This window comes from Podarcis liolepis (assembly GCF_965112155.1).
Source record: "Podarcis liolepis genome assembly, chromosome: 10".
In the NCBI taxonomy this organism is placed as follows: domain Eukaryota; kingdom Metazoa; phylum Chordata; class Lepidosauria; order Squamata; family Lacertidae; genus Podarcis; species Podarcis liolepis.
The window spans coordinates 24,385,796-24,409,213 of record NC_139562.1 but is presented as its reverse complement, the minus strand read 5'-3'; the positions used below and the strand labels follow the sequence as shown (position 1 = coordinate 24,409,213).

Genomic DNA, 23,418 nt, shown 5'->3' with positions numbered 1-23,418 from the left:
GTTTTTTAAAAACAAAAAACCCCTAAACAGTTGTACAACAAGGAGACCCAATACAAATCTAGAACCAAGAACTAAAAAGAAACCCCAACAATGCACAATTTAACAGACATTTTAGCAATTTAACACCCGTCAACATTAAAGCGAGCATAAAGCTCACCCATCGGTAAGGTCAAAATATCCAGTCGAGGGGGGAACTCGCCCTGCTTTGAATGATAATTATTATTAAGGGGCTGCTTGGAGTACCTTCCCAAGTTGGCCCCCCCTACAATTCTCCTGGTGGGACTGGCCACACGTGAGCAGAGACTCCGCTATCTCTCGCCCTTCTGGGTTACATGAGCCCATGTCTCAAGTGCTGGAGGACAAGTCCCCAGCCGTCGTGGGCAGATTTCCCTCTCCCCACGAACAGCTCCTCGATTGCTTTCCAAGCTGAGCCAGGTGCGTAAAGGCGCTGCCGCCGCCATTCCTGGAAGGCGAGGTGGGATCTCCGCCTCCTCCCAGAAAGAGCCAAGACTGCTTTGCCTCGACTGAAAAGCTAACGCAGGACATCTTCCCCGGCAGACCCGCGCGAACCTAGACGAGGAGCTGCCTTCGAGGATGGAGCCGTCGACCAAGAAAGAACCTTCTGCGGGGGAAAGAGAGGCTGCGGAAAAAGCCACGCTGACCCTGACCTTCGCCCTCCGCAACGGGAGAAAAGCGGGCATTTCTCGGGCGGCCAAAGTGTTCGAGGTACATCTCTTTATCACACTGATATGCCGCCTTTCCTCCGAGGAGCCTGAGAGTTTTATTCGTCCCCATTTTTAGCCTGCCCTGTTAAGCTGAGATTGGCTCAAAGTGAGGATTTGTACCCTTGCCTCTTTTAATCCTACAAGACTCTGATTTCTTTCCGTCTTTTAAAAAAGTGCTTTATATACAGGTTCGTGAGGCTTATTTTGATATTGATTTCTTTTTTTGCAATAGAAAGCAATGAAAATGTTTTTAAGATCTTAGCAGTGGAAAAATAATAAATGTCTGTAGGGGGCAGCGTATTAGTTTTCAGTGATCATCACCAACTTAATTCATTTTTTTTAATGAGTAAACACCCAGCACGTTTGCCCAAAACTGTGCATCAAATGTTAATTTGGAGCAGGGTGATGAAGAGATGTGGAGATAATTAACAACATGCCCTACCAATGATTGTGGTAGAGGAATATTTGCATATGAGCCTCAATAACATAAGAAGATTCCTGTTGGACCAGTCCAAGGAGGACCCCTCTTTTCCAGTACCCACACAGTGGCCAGCCAGGTACCTCTGGGAAGCCCACTAACAGGAGCCAAGAGCTACAGCCCTCGCCCTACTGGTGGTTCCCTGCAACTGGTACTCTGAGGCTTCCTGCCTCTGACAGTGGATGCGGAACATGGCCATTAGGGCTAGTTGCCACACTTTTAATGGTGCTTTTGTTAGAGCTGCAATTCCATGTGCACTTAAATGGGCACCGATCTTACTCAAATACAGTGCGACTTAACTTCCCAGTAGAGATGCATAAAATTGTGTAGCACAGTTTCCGGTTAAACAAAAGGTTCCAGATTGCTCTGGGAAGGAGGGGAAGTCAAATTCGTATTTTATTACTTTTATTTGCTTGCTACTTTTGTTGATTTGCTTGTTACTTTTGTGAACAACCCTGTGCATTGCAATTGCACACACACACACAATACGTGCTTATGTGGGACTGCCTTCTACAGGTGTTCGATACTAAAATCTATCACCTTGAAAGCAGACCAGCTAAAGTATCTAGAAACACTGCAGATGACCTTGAATTTTTCGTGAGATGTGAAGTTCCTAACTGCGAGGTCAGCAGCCTTACTAATTCCTTAAAGAGGGTGGCGGAGGATGTGAAAGCCAACCAAGAAGAAAGAGGTAAGCAATCTCTTGGGCTTCTGCCTCACTTTTCCATATAGACACATAAGTATTTTTTTTAATCAGTAGTGCAACATTCATAAGGGTTTATTAAGCGGTAATACCAAAAATAACTAAGCCTGTTTTATGATTGCTGAAGACTTGGGTATGGGAATCTGTCACCCCTCCAGGAGTGATCATCCCTGGCCAGCATATCTGGGGTGTTCCACAGGTGTATCTGGGGTGTTCCATCTAAATTATATGAGCTGCAGCGACTCCAGCTCTTGTTCAACCCCCACATGATGTAGGTATCATGCACTCAGAGGCCTCTCAGGGGCGCCCCAGCGAGTGGGGGAGCTGTGCAGCTTTGCCGGCGGCCTCCCCTTTCCCTGCACCCGCCAGCTGCAACTCCCAACACTGGCGGGCATGCAGCTTGCTTCCCAAGCCTCCACAAGAGGAAAGTGATCCCTGCAGAGGCTTAGGATGGAAGCTGCGCCCTGCCAACTATATGGCTGGCTGGTGTGCAGTGCTCTCTCTCTCTTTCACCTGCCCACTCTGTGGAAAGAGGGAGGTGGGCGATGGTGAGGGGGAAGTGGAGAGCGAGGAGGAGGAAGGAAGAAGAAGAAGGATGGAGGTGCCCCCACGACTTGCCCCCTTTCTTCTTCGGAGCCTCCATGCTGGGTTTGCAGCCCTACTTGCAGGGTGCCCTTGCCCGTCCTGTTCAGATACATCTAGCCCAAGCTGTGAGTAGCAGCAGCTGCTGCCCTGGTTTCTCTCTCTCCCTGGAATCGTGCCCTGTGTTTAATGTTATGGGCAACTCTATCCTGGGGAAGGGAAGCCTCCTCCCTTCGCTCTTCTTCTTCTTCTTCTTCTTCTTCTTCTTCTTCTTCTTCTTCTTCTTCTTCTTCTTCTTCTTCTTCCTCCTCCTCCTCCTCCTCCTCCTCCTCCTCCTCTTCCTCTTCCTCTTCCTCTTCCTCCTCCTCTTTGGGGGTGGGCTCCTTCTCCCCCCCCCACCAACAAGGTCCCTAGGGGTTTTAAAGCAATCCAGACCATTTAGCACCAACCCCATTCATTCCAGCAGCTGGCCATTACCCACTCCAAGCCCTGCGAAAAATATCATCACCATTACTACTGCTACTACTACTACTGTTACTACTACTACTGACCTCCACCTATAGATATCAGGACGGCTCACAGCCTGAAACTAGGGTACTAAGCACATGCTAAAAACTAGAACAAAGGCAAACCAAGCCAGCAACCCTCCTTCTCCCTTATTTGTAAAATAAGCCTGTTAATTGCCTATCCACCTATAAAAAAGAAAGGCACTGAAGGTTTTTTAGATCAATGCAAGCTAAAAAGCATTGCAGGGGGTTGGGCTAGGTGACCTGCAGGGTCCCTTCCAATTCTACGTTTTTCTGAAAAGCACACACACACAACTTAACTATGGTCCCTCTGCAGTCCTCGCCCTGAGCAACTGTGTGTGAGACTTGCCCCCCAGAAAATGTGCCTTGTCTTGTTACCTGTGGTTTTTCGTCTCTCGTCAGCCCCCTCCCCCCAATCTATTCATATTCCTTTCTCCCTAATTTCCAATATTACATTTTCCTCTGGTTGAGACTTAAAACAGAAAGCCCTAATTCCCAACTGTGTTTCTTGCTCCAGTCCTACTGTCTACTCAGAAGTAAGGTCCTATTAGATTCAGCAGGGCTTACTCTCAGGTAAGTGCAGTTAGGGCTGCAGCCTTTGTGACCCAAGTTTTGGGTCCTTTTTAGGTTCAGGATGTCACTGCTTTACACACCCCCAACCCCCCCCCCCCATATTTGAAAACGTCAGCTTTGTACTTAAACACAAATTGGCCGGGAACTTCATTGTCTGTGTCTATATTAATTGATTTAAAGAACAACAAACTGGTGATTGCTTTAACTTTTTCATATGTGGTGATTTAAATCATGAGGATGAATTAGAAGAACTGCTGAGTCTTGAATGAGTCTTGCTTTCAAATTGAGGACTTTATTAGATTTTATAATAATTATAATAATTATTTATTATTTATACCCTGCCCATCTGGTCGGGCTTCTGCCTTTTTATTTTATTTTGCTCTAAGGGCTTGTTAGAGATAATGTGTAAGTGTGGTGTCAGCTCCAAAAAAAGGTCAATAACTCTGGGGAACCTTTCCTTAAAAAGGTCAACAACTTTGGGGTCCACCCCCTTAAAAAGGGTCGACAACTCTGGGAAAGGGGGGTGCCAGAGGGATCTTTGCACTACAGTGCCAGATATGCTTAAAACGGCCCTGCATGCACTCACAATCTGTGGTTTACTCCCTCGGCTGCAGCACCGTGGTTCCCAAAGAAAATACGAGACCTTGACAACTGCCATCATCTGATCACCAAATTTGACCCTGATCTGGATCATGACCATCCGGTGAGTTATTTAGACCTGGTGGTAACTGAGTGCTGCCCAGTTCATAAACTCTATGATTTGCAGATCTAACTGGACAGTTGCTAACTTCATTTGCCCTCTTCCATGAAGCCTTTCTTTATTATCTCAACCATTATCAGCACTACATTCATACGCTAAGAATTTGGATCTTGTTATATTATATATTTTGGCTATTCTACTTACTGCAGTGAAGTGTTGTCTCTCAATCCAATTTTAGGGATACACCGATGCTGAATACAGGAAGCGAAGGGCTTTTATTGCGGACCTGGCCTTCAATTTCAGACAGTAAGTGCACAATAAAACAAAACAAAAGCAATAACCATTCTCCCATTTTTCTTCACCACTCACACATTCATGCAGTTGTAGTATAGTTTTCTGCAGACTTCTGTAGTCTCCTCTGTTGGAAAACAGGAAGAAAAGGGAGAACTTCTAAAAGATAGTGAACGTCTGTAGTTATTTTTAAGAATATTTTGGCTTATATTAATAATAATAACATATATTAAAATTATGTGGGGCGTGGCTTACCTAGGCCCACCAAAATTTTATTCAAGTTGGTAGCTCTGTCCCTGATCAACAAACAATAGGCCCCAGGGACACTTTCTAGAAGATCCTTGGTATCTCATATCTGTATGTAAGGGACTTCTAATCACATGTGCTCTTTTACAGGGGTGACCCATTGCCAAGAGTTGAGTACACAGCCCAGGAAACAGCTACATGGTAAGTGCCTGGTGTCACAATGGCCCACAAAAACCGTAGAGCATGTGGGGGAAGGTGAGAATGTAAAATGGCTCCTTCCCACCTTTCCATTCTCTGGCATGGAAAATAATAGTGGTACCTCGAACCATATGCAACACGGCACATCTGATTCCAACATATGAAGCAGAGGCCCCTCTCCAGGCACCCCATCAAAGTGAGATTCATACAAGGGAGAGGGCCTTTTGAGTGGTGGCCCCTTTTTATAGAATGCCTATCTCAGTGAGGCTGCCTGCTTGATACCGACAGGAACATCCTTTCGGTCCCAGGTTAGGACATGCTTCTTATTCCAAGGTTTTGAGGGAATACAGTAGTACCTCGGGTTAAGAACTTAATTCATTCTGGAGGTCCATTCTTAACCTGAAACTGTTCTTAACCTGAGGTACCACTTCAGCTAATGGGGGCCTCCCGCTGCTGCCATGCCGCCGCCGTGCGATTTCTGTTCTCATCCTGAAGCAAAGTTCTTAACCTGAGGTACTATTTCTGGGTTAGCAAAGTCTGTAACCTGAAGTGTCTGTAACCCAAGGTACTACTGCATGATGATCCTGCTCATTGCCATTTCTTGGTGGAGGGTGGTCTTGTAGTAAGTCATCAAAGGAGCCAACTCCTAGGGGCAATAAAATATTAGAGGGGGCCAGGCCTCTGCAAAGTTGATGGGCATTCCCATTTAAATGGTGTGTGTGCAATGCATCATCTGATTGACTATGTGGGGCGGAGCTTACCTGCCCCCCCCCACAATATTTTATTCAAAATGGCACCCTGTAAGTCATCTAGAGACATTTCGTATTATTAGGTGACAAATAAATAGGACGTTGGTTGTGCAATGTTCACATCTAGCGTAAAAACAAACTAGTGGGATTTACAGAGTGCATTAAGCAGGTGTAGACTGTTGAGGCAGTTAGGTGGCTGGTGGCCAAAATGCAAAACAAGTTTACAGTCTGTGCCTGGGTCCAGTTTGGAGAAGAGATGGGTATACTGACCCTCACCCCATATTCCAACTCAAACCACAAATTATTCTTCCGGATTCCGGGACATCACACTCTTTGGCCAGCTCAGTAGCTCAGCAAAGTGGCTGATATTTTCCCCCCAAACAATTCAATAGGTCTCTGTTCTAGCTACGCACTTCAAAAGGACCACTTTCATACGGTGGAGCCATCAGAGTAGGTCTTTAGGTTAGAAGCCAGGCACAACAGAATGAACAGCAGGGCTTCATGAACACAGCAGGGCTGAGTCTTCCACACTTGCTTTTCTGCACAGGTCTGGAATTTCCAGGTCCAAGTCAGGGGTTTTTTGTTTTTGTTTTGTCCTGCTGCCTTCCCTGGGAAATCTCATTTTTTATTGCTGAATCAGAGCAAATGACAATCCACAGAAAACTTGATTGCTGTTTGCTTTGATTCAGCAGTAAAACACAGTTTTCCCCCAGCAGCAACAGTAGAAAAAAACTGTGAGTCACACTCAGACCCAGAAATCCCAGACCTGTGCCTAAAGACACAGCACAAAAGGATGAGTCCTCAGTCTAGAGCTGAAAGCAGTCAATATAATGCCCTTCATAACCCACCTCCTCTCAGCAACCAGAAACATCATAGCCAGACACTGGAGAGACCTGTCAAAAGTAAGCATGGATCAATGGTACCAAACAGTATGCGAAACAGCCTTACTTGAAAAATTAACCGAAAAACTGAAACTGACACGGGGACAAATAGAAGACGATACCTTCACCCTGGTATGGCTCCCCTTCATCACATACACAGCCCAACAAGACAATGACAAGAATCCACCAACAGCATATGAATCAATATGGCTAACCTGATTCAAAAACACACACACACACACTCCACTCACACACAAAAACAAAGTTCACCACAGCCAATCACAAACAAGCAACCATACCCTAGGCCAACCCCAACTTCTCTCACCACCAAAGGAACAGAAGCGAATAGCAAATAGAACCTGCACAAACGACGCTGACACAAAAACCCACACATACATTAAGCAAAATAGAAATATCGCCTCCCGACCCCACCCCCACCCACCATGGCCCCCTCCACCTCTTCTCCCCTTTTTTCTTCCTAATGTAACCCTAATGTCTCAACAAATGAAACTGACCTATGGAAAATGTAACTTGAAAAAAGAGACATTGCACATACCTTTGTAAACCAAGAAAACTTTAATAAAATATTATATATATATATATATATATATATATATATATATATATATATATATGCAGGTTTTGGTGTCTTCGGGTGTCTTCCCGTGTAAGAGTTGGGGTGTCTAGGCGACGTTTCGACGAGGTCTCACTCGTCATCTTCAGGCTGGTGCTTTCGGCTTCTTGTTACTGGAACAGAGCAGGATCTCAGTGTTTGAGTTCCTATAAATACTGTTGAGGGGGTGTGGTGTATAGCCTCCAACGTTCTGGGCAGAGAGGAAGTTCCCAGGTTAGTGTGCCTTTTCTTCTTTTGTTCCTTAATTACTTGAGGGATATCTTGAGTGATTTCTTGAGTGATATTCTGAGTACCACTTAGGTGGGTCATTAGGTGTGGATTAGTTGCTAAAGCTTTCGTGTCTTGACCTCTTGAGCTTGTGAAGAGTTTTTCTGAGAAGATGGCTGTACTGCACTTAGTTGTGCTCTGGCTTGGCTTCGTGTATAGGGGTGAGCTGTGGTTTTGTGCCCTGTGCCAGCCAGATCTGTGTAGGGATTGCAGGGGGGTGCAGCATCCGGAGGTGCCACTATGGTTTGGCTACTGGATGGTGTCTGTAATTTATCTGTGGAGAGGGTCTGGGTTTGGGTCTGGTGTGGTTGATTGGTGATGGCGTTCTGTGTGCCTCTGGTTCTGGTGTCGGTTTTTGTGGGGAGGGCTAATTTCCAGATGTCTGGCAGGCGGGACGTGTCGTCACGCTTGTTCATGTTGTGAGGGTGTTTCTCTATCTCGATGGCTTCCATGATTATTCTCTTGTGGTGATGTTCCATGTTAAAGAGCAATTTGGAATCTGCAAAATTAATTTCGTGTCCTGTTTCTTTCATGTGTTGGAAAAGAGAGGAAGTTTTTTCTTCTTTTTTGATGGCATTCTTGTGTTCTGCGATACGTGCATTTATTCGTCTGTTTGTTTGTCCAATGTACGTGGCTGGGCAGACTTTGCAGGGTATTTCATAGACCCCTTGGTTTTCCAACTGGATTTTATCTTTGGGGTTTCTGAGGATATTGGCTATTTTTTGGTTGGTGCAAAAGGCTGTTTTGATATTGTGTTTATGGAGGATTTTGCTAATTTTATCTGTAGTGCCCTTGATATAAGGAAGGAGGGCCATGCCATTGTTTTCTTCTGTGTCTTGGTTTTTGGGGGGTGTTTCTTTTTGGATTAGCTTCGTAACCTTCACACAAGTGCCCATTAATGAAGCCTTGACAGCCATTCAAAACAAATACAATCCCCCCGAATACATCCTGGACCTGACCAACCACTGCCTAACCAACACGTACTTCATCCACAATGGACAAAGATACAAACAGATAGAAGGAGCACCTATGGGATCACCCCTCTCACCGGTCATCGCAAATTTGTACATGGAACACTTTGAAACCAATGCTTTAGACAAGTCAGAACACAAACCCAAACTTTGGCTCAGATATGTTGACGACACCTTTGTAATTTGGCCACACGGGAAAGAAAAACTAGATAGCTTCCTCACACATCTCAACAGCCTACACCCCAAAATACAATTCACTATGGAAATAGAAGCCAACAACCAACTTCCCTTCCTTGACGTCCTAATCTACAAAAAACCTGATGGCTCACTAGGACACACTATCTACCGGAAAAAAACACACACCAACCGCTACTTACATGCACAATCACACCACCACCCTGCACAAATAAACTCCGTAGCCAAGACTCTCATCTCCAGAACCAAACGCCTGGCTGACAAAGACCACTTGACAACTGAGTTACAGAATCTCTCAAATGTGTTAATCGCCAATGGATACCAGCAAAACAGGGTTACGAAGCTAATCCAAAAAGAAACACCCCCCAAAAACCAAGACACAGAAGAAAACAATGGCATGGCCCTCCTTCCTTATATCAAGGGCACTACAGATAAAATTAGCAAAATCCTCCATAAACACAATATCAAAACAGCCTTTTGCACCAACCAAAAAATAGCCAATATCCTCAGAAACCCCAAAGATAAAATCCAGTTGGAAAACCAAGGGGTCTATGAAATACCCTGCAAAGTCTGCCCAGCCACGTACATTGGACAAACAAACAGACGAATAAATGCACGTATCGCAGAACACAAGAATGCCATCAAAAAAGAAGAAAAAACTTCCTCTCTTTTCCAACACATGAAAGAAACAGGACACGAAATTAATTTTGCAGATTCCAAATTGCTCTTTAACATGGAACATCACCACAAGAGAATAATCATGGAAGCCATCGAGATAGAGAAACACCCTCACAACATGAACAAGCGTGACGACACGTCCCGCCTGCCAGACATCTGGAAATTAGCCCTCCCCACAAAAACCGACACCAGAACCAGAGGCACACAGAACGCCATCACCAATCAACCACACCAGACCCAAACCCAGACCCTCTCCACAGATAAATTACAGACACCATCCAGTAGCCAAACCATAGTGGCACCTCCGGATGCTGCACCCCCCTGCAATCCCTACACAGATCTGGCTGGCACAGGGCACAAAACCACAGCTCGCCCCTATACACGAAGCCAAGCCAGAGCACAACTAAGTGCAGTACAGCCATCTTCTCAGAAAAACTCTTCACAAGCTCAAGAGGTCAAGACACGAAAGCTTTAGCAACTAATCCACACCTAATGACCCACCTAAGTGGTACTCAGAATATCACTCAAGAAATCACTCAAGATATCCCTCAAGTAATTAAGGAACAAAAGAAGAAAAGGCACACTAACCTGGGAACTTCCTCTCTGCCCAGAACGTTGGAGGCTATACACCACACCCCCTCAACAGTATTTATAGGAACTCAAACACTGAGATCCTGCTCTGTTCCAGTAACAAGAAGCCGAAAGCACCAGCCTGAAGATGACGAGTGAGACCTCGTCGAAACGTCGCCTAGACACCCCAACTCTTACACGGGAAGACACCCGAAGACACCAAAACCTGCATTCCTGTACCCGTGAAAATCTACGAAAGCACATATATATATATATATATATATATATATATATATATATATATATATATATAATGCCCTCCAGATGTTTTGGACTACAATGCCCATCATCTTTAACCATTGCCATGCTAGCTGGAGCTGATGAGAGCTGTAGTCTAAAGATCTGGAGGACACCAAAGCACCACAAAGGCACCACAGTTAGTCTGGAGTCTAATTATGTAACTGCATTACTCTCGGGATCACTTGCATGAGGCCACCAACATGGATGGCTTTGAAAGAGGTTTAGAGAAATTCATGACCACTAGCCATGACAGGATGCCTCCAGGGACCACTGATAAAGTGTCAAAATCAGAATCATTCTGATTTCCTCACAGGGAGGCTTAGATGATGTTGGGTTACCCTACACCCTGCAGGGCCTTTCCCCACTTTTGCCTCTGGCCCTGCGCACCACTGGCATGGTTGCCCACAAGCGAATGCAGCTCTTGAATTGAAACAGATTATTCACCCCTGCTTTTGATAAGAAGAAATAGGACAGAATAATGGACCAAATATCTTGCTGAATTCAACCATGCTGTGTAGGAAGCACAAGTTTGGTTTCTTGCTCTCCTGAACGTTTCCTGACTGATTGTGGAAGTGGTCTAAAGCTCATAAAGCTTTTTGGGGTTTTTTTAAAAACAGTACTAACAGTAGCCACCACTGGAAGCTGATATCTTTTGTTTCTCATTCTTTAATGTAAACTGCACCCTAGTCTTGATATGTATTGAAAATAGAGACAACCAATATGTGATGCTGAATTTCACCCTTCATAGCAACACTTGAGCAGCTGAGAGAGAGAGAGAGAGAGAGAGAGAGAGAGAGAGAGAGAGAGAGAGAGACAATACAAACAGGAAAAGGTTATTAGCTTAGTCAGCATTTCCAAGAATGACCTCAATTTTCATAAAACAATGTTTACAAATGTGTGAGAGCCCCAGAGCTGAATAAAAACCTACTTCCACAAGGCTCCATGCCATTGCATGATTATTACATGCTCTCTTTCCAACAACTAAACATGTTTCTTCCCTTTAAGGACAGTTACTTTAATCATCCCTGACTGCTGGCCCTGCTCACTGGGGCTGATAAAGTTGGAGTCCAGCAATATCTGGAGTGCAACAGGTTCCTCATATCTGCTTTACATGGCAAATCATTTTCCATGTACATATTGGTGTTCTCTGTGGTGAACACCATGAAATACCAGTAGCAGGTGTCCATGTGGTGCCCCCATTGATCCAGGAGGGCAATCAAGTTGATCAAGGGTCTGGAAACCAAGCCTTATGAGGAATGGTTGAGGGAGCTGGGTATGTTTAGCCTGGAAAAGAGGAGACTGAGAGGAGATATGATAGGCATCTTCAAATATCTTAAGGGCTGCCACATGGAAGATGGAGTAATCTTGTTTTCTCCTGCTCAGGAGGGTAAGATCCAAACCAATGGCTTCAAATTACAAGAAAGGAGATTCCAACTAAACATCAGTAAGAACTTTTTGACAGTAAGAGCTGTTCAACAGTAGAATGGACTCCCTCAGGAGGTGGTGGCCTCTCCTTCCTTGGAGGTTTTTAAGCAGAGGTTGGGTGGCCATCTGTCATGGATGCTTTAGTTGAGATTCCTGCATTCAAGGGGCAGGCACATTGCCTTGCCTCCGGAGCTGAGGGGGCCCAGGGCCAGACAATGTCACCACACTGTGTGTGCATGCCCCGCAACATGTGCACATGATGTCAACATGCCCCGCAGCCCTGTCGCTGTTATGAGAAAAGTGCGTCTTATGTGTGTGGTTTATCATTTAAAATATGCTCTTTGCAAAGAGGTCCTTTGTAAGCTAACACCCCTATTGTTTTCAGGAGAGAAGTCTACCAGAAGCTAAGCAGTCTTTATCCCACTCATGCCTGCCACCAATATCTGGAGGCCTTTCATCAGCTGGAAAAATACTGTGGGTATCAAGCAGACCATATCCCTCAGCTGCAGGATGTCTCTGCATTTCTAACAGGTAAGGAGGTATGGCAGTAGGACTGCTGCCAAGTAAGGGTGTTCTTATGAGTGGCAGAAGTGAAGTCTGGAAATGGGGGGTTTGTAATGGGGCACACCCAACAGTAGTTCGGAATTAGCTCAAGACCATTTCAGAGCCAAATCCAAAATTGAGGTGGGATGAGTTCACCTATCACATCCTCCACCTCCTAAAATATGGCAACTGGCTTCCATGCATCAGCCTAAAAGTCCATTCGCCCCCTTTTTGGGCTGGCAGCAAACTGACCTATCACAGGCCAGATAGTATTCCTGCTGCCAAATGGGCCAATGGCGGCAGGAGTTAGTGGGTATTCCCTTGGGCACAGGACCAACCGACCAATTGCAGCCCTTGGTGTTGCACCCAGGTGAAGTTTAAATGCCCAGCCAGCATGGCCTTTTGGTCTTTCTCTTGCTGTGCCAGCTCTCCCACCCTCCATCCCTTAGATTAGTGCTTTTCATGGGTGGTTCGACCTTGCTATGGACAATATCGGTCACCTAATTTTTCAGGGGCCGGGCAGGAATTTCCCCCACTTGGCTAATTGGCACCACCATTTGGGTTTTCGCCTACCTCATAGCAATCGTTGCAACTTTGTATGGAGGATAGGCATTGGGTAAGCATAGTCTTGGCTGGAGGGGAGGTTGTAGCCTCCGTTTGCCCCTCCACGGGTAAGGGTATCCTGTTAAAGGGATCTGGAAGGAGTGGCTCCTGCCCAGTTCTCAGATGGAGGCTAGGGCCATACCACTCCTCCAACAGGGACCGCTTGGGGGATGTCCCAATTTGACGTAGGTCACAGAGCATCCCTCTCCCCCAACTTCACCCTTAGAAACACTCCCAGCAGATGAGTGGGAGTGACATGTGCAGTTGCTTACCACAGTGCCTATGGCCTAACCTCACATGTGTAACCAATAAAGTTGTGGCCTTATTTGATCCCAAACCAATATGCTGTGTGGTGTCTAGTTATTTATCCCTTAGGGAACAGGGTGGTCACGGGGCCTCGATACACAATATGGCAACTGGTTTTGTACTACCTTGGTACAAAACTGAAGGATGGCTTTCCAAGTCATTAAAGAGAGAGAGAATATTGCGTTTCTGGAATGCATCTATCCAGATACTAGACATGATTTTATTCCAAGGAACGAAAACCTATAGCCAAAAAGGGAAAACAATTTTATGTAGCTGTATTTGGAGGCTAAGAGTAGAAATTTGTTCCTGTAAGTTCCTTTAGGGCAACTGGTCATGAATTTCCTTTCAACTCTCTTTGGGTTTCCAGGAGATGTTAAGCATTCAGTCCAAGTTAGCCCCCTGCCCACCTCCCCTATTCTTTATTGCAGCCCAACTTTTATTGGAGAGCCATAAATCACAAGTAAAAGTTTTTACAACTTACTCTGCTTACTAAATACTTCTCCCTTCCTCTACCCCAGCTCATCAACTCTTGAGATATCCATGTTTAAGAACGCGACTGTGTGTTGTGTGTGTGTGTTATTGTAGTTACAATTTTATATTACACAATTTTGCAAGTTGCTTGCGAAGAATTATTAACCTAAGAGGGTTACAGAATCATTTAGTGAGAAGAACACATGAGCTAAGTATTCCACAGCTAGAGTGGAGAGCCCTGTCAGAGGAAGGTAAAGACATGTTTCCATGGCATGACAGCATTCATGGAAACTGAGCAGTGCATGGCAGGTTGCATTAAGTGATTTGGATGCAATAAATAAACAAATGCCTATTTCCACCACAACCCAATTCCGAATTTTATTCCTCCTTTAATTTTCCTTGCAGAAAGAACTGGCTTCAAACTGAGGCCAGCTGCAGGGCTTCTGTCGGCTCGGGATTTCCTTGCTAGCCTGGCATTCCGTGTCTTTCAGACAACCCAATACATCAGGCACTCGTCTTCCCCAATGCATTCCCCAGAACCGTGAGTAGGAGTCGGGTGATCATGTGGTCATTCTCAGGGAGTGGCCAGGGAGGCCAGCAGTGGCTCTGTAGAAGCTGGTTCAGTGCTTCCATATAGCACAATATTTCTGTTCCTCTAGGATTGGGGGTTGTGAGGACTCTATTTCTCAGAGAGCCGCTGGGAGCAGGAAAAGGTTATAGGAAGTCTTCAAGATTCTCACTCCGTTTGGCATGAGAATAGTTTTGACTGTCAGCATCAATCTGTTATGATCTGTTCACACGCAACACCCTTCTCTGGCCACACAGTAACTTCTATTATCCATCTCTCCCCACCTCCCACCCCGCCCACCATCCGTATTTTATTACGTTCCACTGGCTTTCAGATCTTGAGATCAGGATCCAACATCAGCATTTGAGATGCCAAATTCCTGTTTCGTTAGAAGTTGCATAAATGTGTCTGAGGTTCAAACTTCACTTGGCATTGATCACATGCAGTCCCCTCCCCCAATTTCTTTCTTTCTTTCTTTCTTTCTTTCTTTCTTTCTTTCTTTCTTTCTTTCTTTCTTTCTTTCTTCCTTCCTTCCTTCCTTCCTTCCTTCCTTCCTTCCTTCCTTCCTTCCTTCCTTCAAGAGGACTAAGAAAGGAACAGTCCACTAAAGCCACTGTCACTATCGCCTGCTGTGTTGTGGAGTTTAAAGAGGCATCTTAGGTACATTCTCTGGATTGAGATGTGGATTGTCAGGTAGAAGCAAAGGACACATCTTATGACTCTTAAAAAACAACAGCACTTGTTTTCGTTTTCACAGTGATTGCTGTCACGAACTGCTGGGCCACGTTCCCATGTTAGCTGACAAAGACTTTGCCCAGTTCTCTCAGGTAACATTTCTGTTGTTCTGACAGGGAAAGGTGCTGTGGCTTGGTGGAAGGGCACATGTTTTATATGCAGGAAGTCACCTGTCACAGGTATCTCCAGTCAAAAGGAACAGGAAGCTAACAACAAGGAAAGTCTGAGACCTTGTGGAGCCTCAGCAAGTCAGAGTAGATAACACTGGGCCAGGTGGACAAATAGTCTGATGTACAGGAGTCTCCTACATAAGATTATCCTCAATCTAGAGGGCGGGGAACTTGTGGTCCTCCAAATGTAGGTGCACCCCAGATCCTTTCAGTGCTTGCCAACATGGCCAATGATCAGGAACGACCCCTGTTCTGTAGAATCATTTATGCCAGATAGGAAACCACTTGACTTGCTACCTAATTCCACCCACCCAAAGCAGAATGAGTTGCAGGCTTCACTCAGGTGGGATGTATTATATAGGAGGGATGGCATGCAGTAGCCTCCCAGACTCTAAAAGAAGGGAACGATGTAGATATTAGACCTATTTTTATGGGACCAGGGTCTGGAGAGCTCCAAACCTCAAGTGTGAGGAGGTTGCACAATTCCTTGGTCTGGCCGAAAAGCTCAGTTCAACCCTGAGTGTTCAGTTCAACTCCCGATTATTTATGCCAGATAGTAGGGGGCTAAATTATTTGATCCAGCCATTTTCAAAGGTTTCAGGGGTTGGATGAGCCAGAAAAGGCATCCTGGAATTGTCTGTGCTCTTCAGGGGCATGGCAATTTAAAGGGGGGGAAATAGGTTGGGGATTCATCTGATAGATATGTGGCAGAGGGTTATAGATGGCCTTTATTTTACCTAAAAAAACCCCAAAAACCTTTGCTTCAAGTAGTGTCAGAGTTGCACTAACAAGAGCATTACTTCCTCCTTGAGAATGGACAAATGGTAATGACGCTACTCAACATGACATAGTTTTGCTAGGTTTCATTAAGGTGGAAATGGGTCAAGTTTTTTTCTATTCTGTGCTGAGCATGGTTGGATTACATCACTTTTTAAGTGCAAGCGATTTGGTTCCTAGTTCTGCACTGATGTTGCCAGATGTGTCTCAAATCACATGGGTGTGGACCAGGAAAGACTATTTCATACTAGAAATTTATGTGTTATGCTTCCCTGTATCGTGCACACTTGGCTAAACTATAATCCAAATATGCAGCATTAGCTCTGAATTTATTGTTATTATTGTTAGCCTACACGATATACTAGATTAAACTGGGGGAAATTACAGGCATGCAAAACTACACAGATGTTTGCCCTTAAGCTAAGGATCATACCTTCAGTGTAATAATAATTCACAGAAAAGGATTGTATGTGCTCATAAACCAGCCTTTCAATAAATATATTGATCTTTGATCTAGGATATTGGGTTAGCTTCTCTTGGAGCATCTGATGCTGATATAGAAAAACTGTCAACAGTGAGTATATATTTATGTATTTTCATACTGCAAGTATAATACCAAAGGCTCAAAATATAAGCTATTTCAAGCTCCCCTAGAAAATGCTCAGTGGTTGGTTTTTATTTTTATTTTGTTTTATAATGCCAGGACATTTGGGTGTTGTCAGAGCTGCCCTAGGTCCCAGCTCACAAAGGACCAACGCCACTCCGTTGTTATATACAAAAGTCTTTATTGAAGTTCATTTTCGTTTTCACAGCCGCAGCGTGCAGCTCTACGTCTGAAACTCTAGACCACTGAAGCTCCGTCTGAGTCTCCTCCCCCCAGACACCAGTTTAAGACTCTAGCCTTGCTCCACCTCTTCCTTTGCTCTTTCCTCCTCTGGGTCCGCCTGTCCGCTGGGGTCTCCCCCTTCCTAGACTCTTCTGACGCTGATTCCCCTGAGTCTTCCCCCTGCTTCCGGCGGGCTTTAGGACCTAGTTCCCATTCCAGGTTTTCTGCTGTCCCGCGCGCCTGTACATTTGAACTTGGCGCGCGCGCCCAGCCGGTCACCTTCCTCCTGACCGTTACACTGCTCCTGTCACTGCTTCCCCCTTCGGGGAGGCTAGCTGGATCTGACCTCCCCTCCATTCCCCCGCTCTCCGATGGAGGCGTGGTCAGCCCTGACTCATCTCCTCTCCCTGCTGGAGGAGACGCTGGCCCTGACACATGGGACTCCTCCCCCCCCCCGCTACGCCCTGGTGGGGAAGCTGGTCCTGATCTCCAGCTGCTGCTTTGGGAGTCCCCGCTGGCCCCTTGCTTCTGGTGCGTCCCCCCTGGGACCCCCCTTGCCCTGACCACCGGCGCCCCCTTCTGGGAATCTTCTGATTTGCTGGAGAGGCTCATGGAATCTCTCGGGTCACTGTCATTCTCCCCTCCGCTGCCCTCAGATCCTTCCCATTCGCTCTCCATCTCCTCTCTCCCCTGTGCCTCTGCTCCTGAGCCCATGACAGGTGTCTTGAGGTAGAAAATGCAAATTGCATCCTCCTCATGGATACACACACACACACAGACACACACACACACACACACACACACACACACACACACACACACACACTTATTCCCAAACAAACCCAGATGGCATCCCAATGTATGGAGCATTCATCCTGATCTGTGTACGCAAAGTTTTTGTGATTCTTGCAATGTGATATAGTCACATTCCAGCACAGGGGTAGCCAATGTGTTGCCCTCTGAGTATTCTTGGATTCCAACTCCCATCAGCCCCAGCCAGCACGGCCAATGGTCAGGGATGATGGGAATTGTAGTCCAACAAGATATGAAGGGCACAGCATTGGCTACCTGTCTTCTAGCATGAGAAACAGAACCCAAGGTGGGTCTAGCAGATGCTTCCCCTCAATTTCCCCACCCCAAAGGACTCAGTTTTGTTGGCCTCAGCAGCCACCATTTTGTTTGACATTTGTTTGACTTTGTGGGGAAATCAAAATGGTCACCAGCAGACAGCGGCCTTTGAGGAGCAACGTTAACGCAGATAAATAAATTTGCAACGTAATGCAGTGTATTTCCATGGACATAGTGACTACATACAATCACAGGATAACCTGGTGGGGCTGGGACTTCTCAGAGGAGTTTTCCACCCCATTACTCTTTGTATTTACCAGCTCTATTGGTTTACTGTTGAGTTTGGACTCTGCAAACAAAATGGAACTATTAAAGCCTATGGAGCAGGTCTCCTGTCCTCCTACGGGGAGCTGATGGTAAGTTTGTTTCCCCCTCTCTCCAAGTATTATTTTAACATTAGATAAACTTACAAGCTGAGATCACTAGAGGGCAGCATTACGCCTAATGTTCATGTGCTTCATTTTAAAATGAATCTGTCCCTCATGTTTCTAATTAATGGTGAAGCTACCAAGTCACCAGCAGAGTGTAATAAAATGATGAGGTCAGGATATTGAAAACATTGCTGTGGTGTGTGTCTTCCCCCCATCTCAACTGTTGTTGTTTCTATTAAATTTATATACCGCTTACAAGCCAAAATGGCTTCTAAACACTCTGCAACTATAAAATCCATTATAAAACCTATACATTCTTTAAAAAGCACAATAAAACAATTCCACCACTGCATCAAAACATCCCTAATTCTAAAAAACTATAACCCTAAAATAGTTAAAAACAATAAGATCAGAAGGTGATGTTCCAGGGAATGCTGATCCAAGCAGATGTGTCTTCAAAAGCTTTCCTGCACCAGGGCCCACCACTGTAGACAGAAACGCACAGTGGTGACTGGTGATCATTGGAACTGATAGAGCAGAAAGGCAAACCAACAGGAGGTGGAGTCAGAGTCAATGATAAGCAGAGTCAGAACCAATGGAAGGCGGAGCCAACTGATTCTAGTTTTGTCTCCATCCTCCTGTTGAGTACTGCAAGGGCAACACTGGGGCATTTGGGGATTCAGTGGAAAGGCACATTTTAAAGGCTTTACAACCTCTATTTCCACACTTTTCTTTGCTGCTTGTTTTGCTTGCCCTGAACCTGGACTGTGGCTTCCAGGGTCCAACATCATCTCATAAAAATGCCAGGCAGCTGCCACTCCAATTGCCCAAAATGCCCCAGAATGATGTTATGTTGCTCCGGGGCATTGTGGGCAATTATAATGTCAGAGTCTGGCACTCACCTGGTAAGCCAACCCACCCAACTCCCTGTGCAGTGTAAAGAACAACCACCTGCTGAAATATGAGGAGGGGGGCAGTAACTGTTAGAATTCCTGCTCCATGACTGCAGTCATGGGATTTTTGTCTATCACATGACGGTATATGTGTGCCCTGCTAATACCCTCTTCAAATTTGGACTCACCCTGTGGAAGTCAGAGTACCTTTCTGGTCCAGCAATCTACCCACTATGTAATTATCTCTCTCTGCAAAGCTATCAAAAGATGGCTTTCAAAATATGTATTTGTTTTAAGCAGTGGATACCATGTGCTTTTAATTGACAGCTCTTGTTTTGGTTTTGTAGCCGAATCCTTAAGGCAAGCTTCAACCCTATTTTTCAACCATCACTTGGCCTAGAAACCTAGCTTTGCCTTTCAAAATAGGAGGTGAGATCTATACGACGATATTCAAATCCCCAACTAGCATGAAAGAGTTTGCCTGCTGGCCAACCTTACGTTTTCTGAGCTATAGAATGCACCCGAGACACTGAGTTTTGCACTGTAATTTTACTGTATTGTCAGCTGTTCTGCATTAAATCAAATGAATTTCATGTTAACACCCCGGCTGGAGTCTAGCCTACGTACAGTAAAATGTAATGGCCCATACTTCACAATTGGCAGAGCTCACCCCTTGGCATGCTTCGTTTGCAGAAAAACAGGGCTCCCTTAGCTCCCTTCAGGTCACCTCGGGTCATCTGATCATTTTAAAGCAGAACTTCCCACAGCAAAGAATGAAGGGCTCTGCTTGAAAACTCACGCCTGAGGTTCTGAAACCTTTCAGCTGGCTTTCCCAAGGCCTGAAACACAATATATCTGCATGTTTTTACTGATGCATCTGGTTCAGATTGAAAAGGACTCTCACAGGAATCTCCCACATACAGTGCACTGCTAATCAAGAAACCTAGAGTCTTGGGTCCCCTTTAAAAAAAAAATGTGTCCTTTGGGTCAAAGCAGTTTTTTCTCCTCTAGTTCTTACACCATCTTTGGAAGAAATGGCAAGTAGAGGTAAAGGCAAGTAAAGAGCTTGGGTGATTTAGAATACAAAGAGCAGAGGTTTACCCAAATGCAAGATCATGTTGGGATTTGTCCTTATCACTACAGTGGTACCTCAGGTTAAGGACTTAATTCGTTCCGGAGGTCTGTTCTTAACCTGAAACTGTTCTTAACCTGAGGTACCACTTTAGCTGATGGGGCCTCCCGCTGCCACACGATTTTTGTTCTCATCCTGAAGCAAAGTTCTTAACCCAAGGTACTATTTCTGGGTTAGCGGAGTCTGTAACCTGAAGTGTCTGTAACCTGAAGAGTCTGTAACCCGAGGTACCACTGTACTGCCAGGCAGCCCTTCTCTTACCTATCACTAACCCCATTTCCTTTCTTTCCTCCAAACCCACAGGGTAGTGGCAGGGCAGTAGCAATGGAAGGGCTCTCTGGAGGATCCTGCGTGAAGCTTCCCTGGCTTCTAAGGACATGGCAGCCACAGTATCCCAGGCACCAGGGACCCTGGGAAATGTAATTCCCCAGAGCTCCTGAGACCTGCTGTTAGTGTCCTACTGCCATCGGCATAGTAAAGAGGAAGGGAGCGAGAAGCAGAGTTAAGCTGTTCTTGACAGGAATAGGGGGGCTTGGGGAAGGGAGTTGGTCAGATCCCTTTGCACCCATGATGACAACATTGGTAGCACATCTAATTCAGTCACAGCACGACTAATCCAATTTCAGAACTGAGCTTTTTTTGTAAAGAAAAGGAAAAGCAGCAATTATTTCCACTTTAGGGAGAAAACATTTTGCTCACCCCAGTCCCAAGCCACACAATGAGGAGTTCATTCATCATTAGAAATATACAAACTTGAAGTGTAGATATGAAATTGTCTCCAAAGGTTAAATAATCCAGGTGAACAGGTCATGTGATTGAAGGTGAGGGAAACACTGATATTTGACAGGAAGGGACAGCTCTCCCCTCTTTAGTAAAGTTAAACATTGTCACACACACTCCTTTGAAGCCCCATAGATTCCTTTCTTCCTTCCCACATCCATTTAATTTTTCGCTTTGGTTGCTACCCCCTCCTTGTATTCTAAGCCTACATCTTTGACATTTCTGAACATGAACACTGTGGCTTTCCTTTACTAATAGTATGCTTTGTCAAAGAAGCCACAGTACAAACCCTTTGACACAGATGCGATGGCCATCCAGCCTTACCAGGACCAGTCCTTCCAGCCCGTCTACTTTGTAGCAGAACACTTTGAAGACATGAAGTCTCAGCTCCAGTAAGTATGGCAATGGCACTCATTCAAAGCAGATATTGCCCATCACCAAGTGAGGATGATTTGGCCTTCAGAACACCTTTGATGGGAACATGGAGTCATGCACAGACCTCAGAAGGTGTTGTTGTCCTTTTGGAGTTCTTAACTTGGCATGTGTGTGTTGTGGAGTGGGGGCACACAGGGACAAAGCATCACCCCTTATTTCACAGCACTGACAACTATGCCATCTCTTAGGGGGTCTTATTTCCTAGTTTTCTGCATGCCAAAGAAGTCAATTCTTTTTCCTCTGGGAGGAACCCACTAAATAAACCAGGCGAGCTTCTCTGGGGAGAGCATTACACAAATGAGATGCTACCACAGAAAGGGCTCATTCTCGTGTTGCCACCCTTCGGACTTCTTGTGGAGGGGGGGCATAGAAAAGGGGCTCAGATGAGAAGAGGCGGTCCTTAAGATCTTGAGGTCTTGAGTTGTGTTATATGGGGATCTCTCCAGGCACAGGGGATGCACCAACAGTTGGACGGATCATCTCCATACAAAACTTTTACTTGGTAAACATTAAGGCCACAGTTTATTTATGAGACCCTGCTCTATTTAATTTTCTGGTGGTGCCAATCATAAAACTGGAAAAGAACACACTTTTCTCCAGACCCTATAAAATGCATGCACTTGTAAAAATGTAAAAACTCATCTTTTGATCAATTTTTTTCCCTCTACAGAAAATACACCGTTAAGATCAAGAAACCTTTTACTCTTCATTATAATCCCTTTAGCTGCAATGTCGAGGTTCTTGACTCACCGCAGAAAGTGAAGGAAATTGTTACCCACTTGAAAGAAGAACTGAAAACTCTCTGCCATGCCTTTGAAAAGCTTTCGTAAAACAGTTGGCCTAAGCTATCACAGTTATAAGATACTATTTAGAGAAATGTGATTTACAGTGCATTTGTAGTCGTTGATGGTTCCTCGGTCAAAGAGAAAATGTATTAGTTAGTATTCTTAGTAAGGTAAAGGTAAAGGGACCCCTGACCATTAAGTCCAGTCGTGGCTGACTCTGGGGTTGCGGCGCTTATCTTGCTTTATTGGCCGAGGGAGCCGGCGTACAGCTTCCGGGTCATGTGGCCAGCATGACTAAGCCGCTTCTGGTGAACCAGAGCAGTGCACGGAAATGCCGTTTACCTTCCCGCCAGATCAATACGTATTTATCTACTTGCACTTTGACGTGCTTTCGAACTGCTAGGTTGGCAGGAGCTGGGACCGAGCAACGGGAGCTCACCCCGTTGTGGGTATTCAAACCGCTGACCTTCTGATCGGCAAGCCCTAGGCTCTGTGGTGTAACCCACAGCGCCACTAGCGTATTCTTAGTCAATCTGTAATAAAACATGGCTTGTGAAAGTGATAATCAGGGTGGGGAGAGTCCCCTGAGTGTTAAGATTGCCAATTCCACCCTAGAGTGTGTGTGCTTGTATCAATACATTTGTTTCCAAATACAGCTTGGACTAATTCATATTTTAGATGCACCCCTAAAAAATATAAAAGCAATACAGAAGCATAAGTACTTGGACTGGTCTCTGCCTCTCCACCTAACCTACCTCAGAAGGTTGCTATGATGATAAAATGGGGGAAGGGAGGACCATGTATATCGCCTTGGGCTCCTTAGAGGAAAAGTGGGATAGAATTGTAAACAACAACAACAACAACAGAGAGAGTTGGCTTATACCAAGTCAAACCATTGGTCCATCTAGCTCAAAGTTGTCTACATTGACTGGCAGCAGATCACCAAGGTCTCAGCCAGAAGTTGTTGGAGATTGAGCAGAGGACCTTTTGTAGGCACATCAGATGCTCTGCAGTGGCTACAGACAAGCCACTTGTGCTCCATACTGCTTGTGGCTTCTTTGGTGTAACCCTGCTGTATCACACCAAGGGATAATCCATTCTGGCACCTGTTGCACAATGATCACTCCGTTCATAGAATTCCTGGCTCAAAACACAGACTGCACACACACTATACCTTTGAAGCGCGTTCAAAACACATCTCC

General features: G+C 45.3%; 1 protein-coding gene across 1 annotated transcript; it reads left to right on the top strand.

Moving 5' to 3' along the window:
- Window positions 1-443: 443 nt before the first annotated feature.
- On the top strand, window positions 444-22,317 carry LOC310687206 (tyrosine 3-monooxygenase-like). Its single transcript, XM_083462064.1, has 12 exons — window positions 444-726; window positions 1,720-1,894; window positions 4,203-4,291; window positions 4,527-4,594; window positions 4,976-5,026; window positions 12,079-12,224; window positions 14,022-14,157; window positions 14,942-15,011; window positions 16,384-16,440; window positions 18,081-18,176; window positions 21,255-21,388; window positions 22,102-22,317. The coding sequence occupies exons 1-12, from the start codon at window positions 595-597 to the stop codon at window positions 22,259-22,261; spliced, it is 1,314 nt and encodes a 437-aa protein (XP_083318190.1). The 5' UTR covers window positions 444-594; the 3' UTR covers window positions 22,262-22,317.
- The last annotated feature ends 1,101 nt before the right edge of the window (window positions 22,318-23,418 follow it).

Excerpts from the sequence above, each read along its gene's own strand:
- LOC310687206 (XM_083462064.1), top strand. The coding sequence starts at position 595 with ATGGAGCCGTCGACCAAGAAAGAACCTTCTGCGGGGGAAAGAGAGGCT. Across the intron at positions 1,895-4,202 it reads AGCCAACCAAGAAGAAAGAG|CACCGTGGTTCCCAAAGAAA; the intron begins GTAAGCAATCTC and ends CCTCGGCTGCAG. Across the intron at positions 5,027-12,078 it reads GCCCAGGAAACAGCTACATG|GAGAGAAGTCTACCAGAAGC; the intron begins GTAAGTGCCTGG and ends TATTGTTTTCAG.